At 42.3% G+C, this 12015-nt stretch overlaps 1 protein-coding gene across 1 annotated transcript in view; it reads left to right on the top strand.

The window, feature by feature from the left end:
* Positions 1-9439: 9439 nt before the first annotated feature.
* Positions 9440-12015, top strand: part of LOC309551050 (protein LEG1 homolog) — an 87196-nt gene continuing 84620 nt past the window's right edge. Inside the window, exon 1 of the mRNA XM_082251491.1 lies at positions 9440-9745. Coding sequence (XP_082107617.1) covers positions 9451-9745 — 295 coding nt within the window. The 5' untranslated portion in view covers positions 9440-9450. The remainder of the gene's footprint in view (positions 9746-12015) is intronic.

The following is a 12015-nucleotide window of genomic DNA, read 5'->3' on the forward strand; positions in this document are numbered from 1 at the left end:
AGGAGAGTTTTACTCAGGTATGGCATTTCACAATATATTGTCTGCTAAAATGTAATCATGTAACAAAATTATAAGCTAAACCATAATTGACCCTTTATGTAAACGGGCATAGCAAGGGGTTGGCATGACAGGCAACCGCCAGGGGCGCAGGCCAAGGGGGGTGGGTCACAAAAATATTGGCATTGTTTTATTGTTTATTTTAACAATCCACTCAGCCTGCACACCCCAGAACCCCCAGTTTGCAGGCGGATTCATGCAGGTGTAAAACATTGAGAGCTGCTTCATGCAGGTGTAAAACATTGAGAGCAGCTGAGCCAAAAGACCAGGAGACTGAGACTGCCTCTCACTGCATCCCCAGCACACCTCTGGTCTTACAAACACTGCTGCATCCCCAGCACACCTCTGGTCCTAACAAACACTGCTGTAGCCTCAGCATTCCTCTGGCTCAACCTTTTTTAATACAAAACTAACAGCTCCTGCAAATGATACATCCATCCTTGCTTCCATGTCTCTGGTCTCTCACTCTGGGTCAGCAAGGCAGGTGGCTTCCTTATTCCTGTTTCCCTGCACTGCTTCACCCTCAATGCCCTACATCAAGCCCTCTGCAAGTTCAGGCCCCTCTCTCTCTGCAACCCCCTCCTCTCTCTCTCACACCCCCTCTTTCTCTCCCTCTCTCTATCTCTCAACCCTCTCTTTCTTTTTCACACCTGAGACAATGATTGCCCACTAGAGAGCTCTACACTGGGCAAACAAGGGGCAAATTAGAAACTTTTAATGCCCTTTAATTTTTTTTTTGGGGGGTGGGTTACAGTTTTACATTGATCTTGGGGGGGGTTGTTGCCAAATACAGCTCCTCAACAAGGGCACTGGAGACCCTAGATACGCCACTGTATGTAAAGTCTGCTATTTGTTCACAAAAATATAACAAACATGCATTTTTATATACACTATAACATTCTAATCAATTGTTCATTTCATCAACAGGGAAGTGTCACTGAGGAGGAGCCAGGTTGCAGCCAGGAGCCTGGGGAGCCTGCGGAGCCTGAGGAGCCTGTGGAACTCTTTCCACCACCACCTCCTCCTGCCAAACGGAGGCAAAAGAGGAAGCACGTGGATGACATAACCGATGAATTTATCCAGGAGGCCACCATAGCCCTACGTCGGAAACCGGAGGCCAATGAGTCCTTCGGCAACATGACGGCAAAAATTTTGGATAAGGTGGACCTCAGGCAGTGTCAGTATGCCAGAAAAATTATCCTCGATGTGCTGCAAAAGGCTGAAAACGGCATACTTACTGAGCACAGCCATGCATGCCAGGAGCACCCGTGCCCTCCACCTCCACCTCCACCTCCACAACACCCACCACCTCGCCAAATGCCACATGGCCAGTGGCAATATGGCCAGCAGGATCCAAACCTGCCCTCATGGCAACCTGATTTCAGTTACCAGCAACTTTAATTTTTGTAACCCCCTATTATTTATTTTACCCCTGTTTGCCAGTTTCTAGTTTAATTTTGTCCAAATGGAACTTTTTTATGTTTAGTTTATTATACGGAAAGTATTGATGTTTTCTTTGGTTTTTTTTGCTGAGATACAAAAAATAAAGAAAATGAAAATAAAAAATGGCCTATCTGAATTTGTTAACATGTTTAATATTGTGCATAACCTGAAAAATATGTTTTAGACATTAATTCAGACAAGAATAAAGGGTCATATCAATAGTTAGATCTTTGGTGTGAAAATATAAAAATAATGGTGAAGAGTTCAAATTATTTAATTATAAAATTTGATAGAACAGATAGAATAGACAAACATTATCTTCATCATAACAGAACACATGCCTTTTTATTAGAAAAGTATGGCATTATGAGCAGCATCTTCCTTCTTCTCACATTTATCAAGATGAGCATGTGCTCCGCATTTCACCTATTTCTTGGACTTCCGCGAGCCGAAAGTTCTTTCTGAATAAAATGTTGAGTTTACTAGAGAAAATTCTTCCGGGAACTCATTTGGTTTGATCATGCGTGTTGGGATTTGTAGCTGTGTGTCGGCCGAATTGTGTACTGACAGGCGAACAATCGTCCGTTCTGGTGTCGGCATACAAAAATTTTCATGTTTGCAAGAAAGACTTTTGTCCGCGGATTGTGCGCAGACATCTGTCGGAGGCACCATACTAACACGCGTACAATCGGCAGATCTTTCGTCCGCCGACGTTTGTATGCCGACGATCGGTACGTGTGTACGGGCCTTAAGTCCCGATGATCATTATCACCGAAAATAAGTAAGGAGAAATCCTAAACTTTAAAGTCATCATGACAGCAAGAGATGAGGGAAATATCTTTCAATAGGAACAAATGTTTTAGGCTCGTTTCACACTGGGGCGGCTTCAAAGTCATCTGACTCTGAAGCAGCTCAATGCAGCACGACTTTAGTGTGGCATGCAAATGGCTTCTCTAATGGAAGTCAATGCAAGTTGCCCCCCAAAGTAGTGCAGGAACCTTTTTCTAAGTCTGAGCGATTTGAGTTGCTCCGATTAGAACGGTTCCATTGCACTGAATGGAGCGTGACTTGTCAGACGGCTAAGTCGCCTGACAAGTTGCCCCAGTGTGAACCGGGACTTAGTAACTGTCTAAGATAAGAGCTCCTGTCACTTTGGGGAAATTTCCTTTATCTTTTTGTTGTGTTTCCAAGATGGGAAATGAAGCAAAATCTCCCTAGCAGGACACATACAGCAACAAATAACCTTGTAGGGGGGGGAGGGGGGGACCATTCCCTGTTCTGTCCAAAGCAAGAAAAAAATGTCTATACATACCTAGAGGATACTGATTGAAGAAACATTTTCCCCTTACAGTATAAAATATGTTGCTTGCAAAACAACACTTGTCATCTAAACTATAAAAGTAAACTGTTACAAAAAAATCTTTTAGAACTTATTGCAAATAATATCACCCTGTAATAGTACATTTAGAATTTTTTGATTATCTCTGCACAGATGAGATGTGATCACTTTGGGGACCAAAATCTCCTAAGCATTATATTGTCTTTCTGGTGAATTTCTGTTTCCTTGGTATTAATAGAGAAACTGATGTGTATCTTATGTCAAATGAATGAAAATATTGATTTTCTTTTTTTTTTTTGTTTTCAGCGTAGTTGGAAAAAAATCAATGTTATTATATGAATCTTAGGGTTGAGACAAATACTCTTTTGGCATGATTTATAGGTAAACTTCCAGTTATCATTGCAGTAAGAATTTTTTTTCCATCACTGATTTTAAATTTGGTAATGCTTTTCTGTTGATTATGTTTCTAGAGACAGATACATTTTCTGTAAGAAATGAAAGCATAAAATAAAACATGGCTCAAATATATATAAAAAAAATGTGTGGTTATACACTGCCTTTTACAAAAAATCAACAGTTCATATCAATTAACAAAACCATACTTTCATAGTTTTCCCATCATAAACACTACTAGCCTATTAGCCTACATAATATTACTGTGTGAAATATCAGAGTTTGTGTGTGTATATACTGTTTATATATACATATTTGTAGTGCTACCCCCGCAGGAGACGCTGGTATGTTGCCAGGTCTTCCCACTTTTTGATTCTTAGCCAAGCACAAGGTAGATTCACACAGCCAAGTGCACAAACACACTGCCACTTGTTACTATAATAACCAGTCTAGGGGTTTGTTTTTGTTGCTTTATTGGAAAACTTTGGATAGGGTAAGGGATATAGTAGGATACTTCCAAATAGAACTATTCAGACAGAGGACTCTAACTTCCTTTCTTTGTAAAACTTGGCTGAAGTCCTTGTGGAAGGCAGATAAAGACTTCTTCACAGCCATAGCAAACTGGTTGCAGAACTGAGCTATGTCCCTTAATAAAGTAGTGGACAGTCCAGGACAAAGCTCTAAGAACATTAGCCAGTGTTTTCTTTGTGTGGACCTTCAGCTGAGCACAAGAGGGGGATAACTGTCTAAGGCTCCTTAGGGTGTCTGTACTCGCAAGGCTCCTGAAGCACCACTGGCAGCCTTCTCTCTCCGTAATACGATACCAGATTTTCTGTAGACTCTGTCAGCTATGGTAGGACCAGGGTCATCCACACAGACATGAAGTCCTCAGGTCGCCCATCTGAGGCCACATGGCCACAGTGCCAGTAGAGGCAGTGCCGCTACCCCAGCCTGATGCAATCCTCCGCTAGGAAAAACTAGGAGCCCATGTGCTCCTAGAATATAAATACAAGCACCCAGCATGCCCAATTGGCTGGGGCTGCATCTATATTCATGTTGCTCATATGCCTAGTCTCCACCGATAGCCCAGAACCTTCCCATGTTGCCAGAACACAGGGACACTCAGACAGCATGAGCAGCAACAGAGCACACTGAACAGCAGAACTAAACAGTCACAACTTCTGTTAGGCTGGCAGTCCACATAAATTTACTTAGCTGCTTCTCTGTTAAGTAAATGAGCCAAAAATTATTCTAACTACTCTAGCACCTTCCTAGGAGGGTTATACATACTGTATATATTGTGACAAGTTGGGGTTTCTTAGCTCAGTAGTGGAGCCAAAACAGTGAGTTCACTTCACGCCAAAAGTATTTGCAGGGCTTTCCTGTCCACTTTTAAAGGAACTTCAAAAGTTCATACCAGTATATCTTCCCAGGCAGGGAGTTCTCACCATCAATGCAACAAACATAACATTCAGCCTCCTGGCCCTTTAGTGGGAGCTCTACTGCTCTTGGTCCTCCAGACCCTTAATGCCTTTTGGGCCTCCTGACCATTAAACACATCCCAGTGTTCATGCGCAGATGCTGTTCCTCAACTCTGCCTGTTCCTTGCAGCTACCCAACCAGTCTGTCACTCGTGGACTCTCTCTCTCAGGCTCAGGTCTCTGGCTTGGGTCACCTCTGACCCCTAAATGAGACCCAGTCTCACAGATTTTTTGCCTGTCCTGTCATGGACAATCTGGTGCAAGAATGTACCCCTCATCACCCTTACAGACACTGACCCCCTTGGGAGGGTATGGCTCTCCTGAGCTCTAACTCTGGCTCTCATATAAAGCCAGCATGTACCTTTGCCATTAGTATGTTTGCTTCTTGTAAAACCCTGCATAAACCTCCATATTAAACAGTGGCACAGGCTCGTCCTGCCACTATACAGTATACAGTATCAGAAGTGAGTACACCCCTCACATTTTTGTAAATATTTTATTATACCTTTTCATGTGACAACACTGAAGAAATGCAAGTTTGCTACAATGTAAAGTAGTGAGTGTACGGCTTTAATAACAGTGTAAATTTGCTATCCCCTCAAAATATCTTAACACACAGCCATTAATGTCTAAACCGCTGGCAACAAAAGTGAGTACACCCATAAGTAAAAATGTCCAAATTGGGCCCAATTAGTCATTTTCCCTCCCTAGTGTCATGTAAATGCTTACTGTTACAAGGTCTCAGGTATGGATGGGGAGCAGGGGTGTTAAATTTGTTATTATCGCTCTCACTCTCTCACACTGGTCACTGGAAGTTCAACATGGCACCTCATGGCAAAGAACTCTCTGAGGATTCGAAAAAAAGAATTGTTGCTCTACATAAAGATGGCCTAGGTTATAAGATTGCCAAAACCCTGAAACTGAGCTGCAGCACGGTGGTCAAGTCCATACAGCGGTTTAACAGGACGGGTTCCACTCCGAACAGGCCCCGCCATGGTCGACCAAAGCAGTTGAGTGCACGTGCTCAGCGTCATATCTTTGGGAAATAGATGTATGAGTGCTACTAGCATTGCTGCAGAGGTTAAGCAGGTGGGGGGGGGGGGGGGGGGTCAGCCTGTCAGTGCTCAGAACATATGCTGCACACTGCATCAAATTGGTCCACATGGCTGTCATCCCAGAAGAAAGCCTCTTCTAAAGATGATGCACAAGAAAGCTAGCAAACAGTTTGCTGAAGAGAGGCAGACTAAGGACATTGATTACTAGAACCATGTCCTGTGGTCTGATGAGACCAAGATAAACGTATTTAATTCAGATGGTGTCAAGAGTGTGTCGCAGCAACCAGGTGAGTACAAAGACAAGTGTGTCTTGCCTACAGTCAAGCATGGTGGTGGGAGTGTCATTTTCTGGGGCTGCGTGAGTGCTGTCGGTACTGGGGAGCTACAGTTCATTGAGGGAACCATGAATGCCAACATGTAATGTGACTGAAACAAATATACAGTGGGGATCGCATCGCATACTAGCTCATTATGAAATACTTACCTAAGAACGAAGCCCCGAAGTGCCGACCGCTCACCTCTCTCATGGGTGACATGTTGTGTCTCCCTTCTTCCGGGTTTGCGGCATCCGGCTATCTGATTGGCCGGAGCCGCGATGACTTCAGAGCGCATGCGCCAGTGATGTCACTGGCTGCATGCAAAGTAAATATCTCCTAAACAGTACATGTTTAAGAGATATTTACAGTACCTATAGGTAAGCCTATATATAGGCTTACCTATAGGTACAAGTTGCAGAGGAGGATTTACTTCCTCTTTAAGGTTTCTTGGCTGTCTCCTGGCAACCCGGAATTTTAGCTCCCTCCATACATTTTCTATAGGATTAACGTCTGGAGACTGACTAGGCCACTCTATGACCTTAATGTGCTTCTGCTTGAGCCACTCCTTTGTTGCCTTTTTGAGGTATGTTTTGGGCCATTGTCATGCTGGAAGACCCATCCACGACCCATCTTTAGTGTTCTGGCTGAGGGAAGAAGGTTCTCATCCAAAATTTTACTATACATGGCCCCGTCCATTGGTTCCTTCATGCGGCAAAGTCGGCCTGTAGCTTTAGCAGAGAAACGGCTCAAAGCATCATGTTTCTACCTCTGTGCTTGACTGTAGGGTTGGTGTTCTTAGGGTCATAGACGCTGTAAGGGGTTATGGTGTACCTGCACTATGGAGTGCCTTATTCAAAGATGTTTATTATTATGGTTTAAGCTGCCACCAACCTACCACTGAGGTAGAGTGAAGATGGGGGTGATAAATTGTTGGTAAATGGCGCTACCACTGTATAAATACTGCATAAGACTGCATAAAAACCATAAAAAATCTTCTGTGTGTGGGAACCTCAGTGGGTGATTATGATGTTATTCCAATGTTAAGATAAAAACAAGAATGTGCACTTTGCTAAGATTTTGGGTCCTACCCCATATTGTGAGCATAAAAATCCCATATATAATGTAAAATGCACAATGGTAAAATATTTTAAAGACAGCTGAGTGATATTAAAACCGTAGGAGGTGCACAGTGCAGTGATAATAAAGTGCCAGGGTGCTGGATGATGCATTCAGATGCTGCCTTAAAAACTGCATTCAGCAAATAATGTGATAATAAGTAAATGATAATAAAAGAGAAGACTCAGTGCTGGAGTAGTAAAGTGCCAGCGTGCTGGATATATTCCCATATGTATTAACCTTAGTGCTAAAAATAACTTTTAAAAGTGTTGGTAATAGCTTTTATTGTGCTCACAAAGACCAGGGAGTAGATGTGATTGTGAATGTGATACCACTGGGGGGTGGTATACACACAATAGTCAGACGAAACGGTGTCCGTGCTGGTGGTGCAAGTTCTAATACCCGTGGCCTCCCACTAGGTAAAGCACTTACCGCACGGCTTCTCCTGCTAATGAGGATACAGGGCTGATGGGTGTTGTCCCAGCGAAGGGGTCTCCCCCTGAATGTCCGCAGATAGTATCCCACCGGGGGCCCCTCTTAGTGGGCACCGTTTGCTTTCAACATATAAAGAAAAAAGCTCCCATTGCGTATTATATACAAGAGTAGAGAAAACAAGAAGCATACACTCACTGTTGAGGAAGTTCACTATCAGCGTACAGTGTCCGGCCGCCTCGGCGCTTTCTTGTTCCACGGTCCGGAACCACTCTACCGGAAGTGACATGTGACGCTGTAAACTCCGCCCTACACGTTTCGTCACTACGACGTCATCTGGGTGATTGGACACAGTTGGAGTCAATCAGCGGGTCTGGCAGACCCAATGTCCGTCCACTAAAATTCACTGACCCTGACCTTTGACCTCACCCATTGACTCTGACCTGAACCTTTGACCCTGACCTTAAAACGGTAATAAATTGCCTTTTTATGTTTGTTTTTTAAACCTGCAAGACAAAGTTATAATGTGCCAGTAGGCATCGCATACCAGCACATTATATGAAATTTACCTTAAAATGAAGCCCTCCAGCAATGCGCTGTCACTGCTGACAGGGCTTCCATCTTCACCCGATCTTTTTTCCGGGTTGGCGGCCTCTGGTCCTTTGATTAGATGAGCCGCGATGACGTCACTCTCACACATGTGCACAGGAGCCACTGTCCATGGCACAGGACTTTAAAAGGAGTGGCACGGGTATGCAGTTTCTTCAGAGCGCATGTGCCGGTGATGTCACAGGCAACTTCACAAGTAAATATCTCCTAAACGGTGCACATTTAGGAGATATTTATTGTACCTATAGGTAAGCTTTATTATAGGCTTACCTATAGGTAAAAATCAAGAGAGTTTACTCCCACTTTAACTCCAACCCTGACACTGACCTAAATCAAACCCTGATATAGGAATTTTATCTTGATTTTTTTATTTATTTTTTTTACCCACTTTTCTTTGTTTACAGTTTTCTCCTCTGGCAAGGAGAAAACGATACAATGTATCTTTCTCTCCATTCACAGGAGGAAAAACACACAGGGACAGGCCATACAATGACTGATCACTGTGATAACCAATCAGAGGTCAGGTCTCCCGGTTCATGAAAGCATGGAGCCCGATCTCTGTGTTGGGAGCGCATTGTGCAGCGCCTTTCCAGCACAAACATATGTATGAATATATGTGGCCTCAAGGAAAAAGACCACTTCCGTGAGCCTGCATATGTATGTGTAAAGATGGCAGAAAGTGGTAAAAACTGTGCACGGGGACCCTGTTCAGGTGATCCAAATACTCCTCCTTTTTTTTCTCTGCAGTGATCCTGTGCTGTGCTGTAGCATCTTCTTGCAAGATTCCCAGGGATCTTGTTGCAAGTAGGTTGGCCTCACCCCCTGCACTACAGAAGTCAGATAAAGGGAAGTATATTATCCAACTATTTTTCCTATCACGGGTTCTTTTTTTTGTTTTTGTTTTCGCTTTATTAGGCTTTAGGAAAGGGAAAGAGTGGACAAATCGAAAAAGGGACTTTGCCTGAAGGGCAGGATCCATTTAAGATGCACCGCTAACATATTTACATTTGGAAAAAATGCTGAGATTATTATGCAAACATACAGTATTTACTTAAGGGCACTAAACTTTCAAAGTCTGTGTAACAGCTGTATACATTGTGGGAAGAGCAGCAGATTGTGACGAATCAGATTGCAGTGAATAAGAGTATAAAAGAGCTGGGACTTAAAACTGTAAGCAGTTCACTGCTGATGTGAGGACATTACATGAGATGTCTGGGTTATTTCTTCTAGGGCTTCTCTTGAGTTTTGGAAATGCTGATCCTAACATTTCAGAGCACAATCAAGGTTTTCCACCTCAATGGGATCTTGTTCCAGGCAGCCTAAGTGATTTTAAGATTCAAAATGGCAAAATTGTCATCAATCCCTGGGATTATCTAGAAAGGACAGGGATGTATAAAATTTTACTGAATGCAACTGAGTCATATTTAGATATGGCGAAATCAGGAAACCGAAGGAATATTCTTTGGGGATTACCCCTGCAGTTCGGATGGCAGTTCCAGACAGGTAATTTGAGCTTTGTACTTGATTACTCAGGACAACTTGGAATTCATTTCTGCGGAAATCCACAAAAATGTAATTCTAACTTGCTTAGAATGAGTTCACAATGTTCGCTAAGGTGTAACTTAGGTAATTATTAATTTAAATGCCGTATACATTTGCATTGTACAGGTTGCATTGTTAATTTGCAGCAGATTGACCACAGATCTACAGGAAGATGCTATTAAGCATTTGAACTCTAGTGGGAACACAGCTAAGTATCAGTGGGGTGGATTTACTAAAACTGGAGCACAAATAATCTGGTTCAGCTGTGCAAAGTAACCATTTAGCTTAAGGGTCCTTTCACATGGGGTTTTCCTATCAGGTCAGTTTTTCAGGCAGACCTGATCGGACCCTCCATTCACCCCTATGGAGCAGCGTATGTCAGCGGTGACATGTCCGCTGACACCTGATCCAATCCTGTCCACCAAATCCAGACGGATAAGATCGGGTGAAAATGGACAGGCGATTTCCCCATAGGGGAGAGTAGGACTCCCAGCGGAGTCCACTGAGCAGATTGCTTGTGTGAAAGGACCCTAAAAGATATTGTCAAAGCTTAATTGAAAAAGCTGAAGACAGATGCTGATTGTGATTATTTGAATTATTTTTATTCATTTAACAAAGGATTCAAAAAATCAATACATCATCATAAATACATCCTAAATGACAACAAAAAATGTAAATCTCAGACACAAAAAAACATAAATAGAATACCTACATATATATATAAAAGGTGTATCTCCCTGACCTTTATCCTACTTACCAAATATAACGAGAGTTTTCCCCCAGGTGGAGGCAAGAGAAAACATGAGGGGTGGAGACGCTCTACTTCTAAATGCAAGAATTCTTCCCCCCAGGAACAGATCTAGGGGGTTGCCCGACTTCTCAACCTGATCTAAACTGCCCTTACCCTCCCCCTTTCATTACCCCCCACCGCCCCATTGCATCCATCAATGTGTCAAAACCAACTCCTAAAAATGTGATGTGGTAATTTGGGGGGCAAGATCTGGGAAGAATGATGTCTCCCCAGTTCTACCCTAAACATCCCTCATTAGGATCCCTACCCATCCCCTTTATCCCTCCCCCCCTCGTGATTACTCATTCTGGCCCAAAATGGGCATTCTATACCCGTGAGCAGATTCACTATTTCAAATTGTTGTGAGAAAAAAAAACAAAAACAAAGACACTATAACAAAAACCTGCAGAAAAAAACAACATAGATAAAACAAAAAAAATAAAAACATTTGTGAGTTGTGCCTCTCCAGTTTTACCCTTCATTCATCACACTCCTTTACCCATCCCCAACCTCCAAATTCCTTATTCAAACCCATTGTGGATATTCTCTAACTGTGAGAAACTGTGATAGATGCTGATTGGTTACTATGCACAGCTGCACTATTCTGTGTGCACCCATTTTAGTAAAGCCCCCACAGTGTGTGCATTTTTATTTTGTGGGGAATTTTAGTTTAACCACTTTACCACCGGAGGATTTTGCTGTCCTACGTCCAGGCCACTTTTTGCAATTCGGCACTGTGCGACTTTAACTGACAATTGCGCGGTCATGCAACACCGTACCCAAACGAAATTTATGTCCTTTTTTCCCCCACAAACAGAGCGTTCTTTTGGCGGTATTTGATCACCTCTGCGATTTTCATTTTTTGCGATATTAATAAAAAAAAACGACAATTTTGAAAAAATAACAATATTTTTCTAATTTGACAGTTAAAAAATATCCAATATATACAATTTTTGTCATATATTTATGCCAAAATGTATTTAACTACATGTCTTTGACAAAAAAATTCTCAATGAGCGTATTTTTAACCGCTTTAAGACCTGAAGATTTTACCCCATTCCTGACCAGACCATATTTTGCGGTTCGGCACTGCGTTACTTTAACGGAAGATGCGTGGTCGTGCGATGCTGTACCCAAATTACATTTATGTTCTTTTTTTCCCACAAATAGAGCTTTCTTTTGGTGGAATTTGATCCCCTGTGCGATTTTTACTTTTTGCGCTATAAACAAAAAAAGAGCGACAATTTTGAAACAATAACAATATTTTTCAAATTTTTTTATATGAAATTCCCCCCAAAAAATGTAAAAATCAGAATTTTTTAACATTTTAGGCCAATTTGTTTTCTGCTACATATTTTTGGTAAAAATAAAATCGCAATAAGCGTATTTTGATTGGTTTGCGCAAAAGTTATCGCAGCTACTAACTACGGGAAATTTATGT

Source organism: Pelophylax lessonae (assembly GCF_965119305.1).
Source record: "Pelophylax lessonae genome assembly, chromosome: 3".
Taxonomy (NCBI): Eukaryota; Metazoa; Chordata; class Amphibia; order Anura; family Ranidae; genus Pelophylax; species Pelophylax lessonae.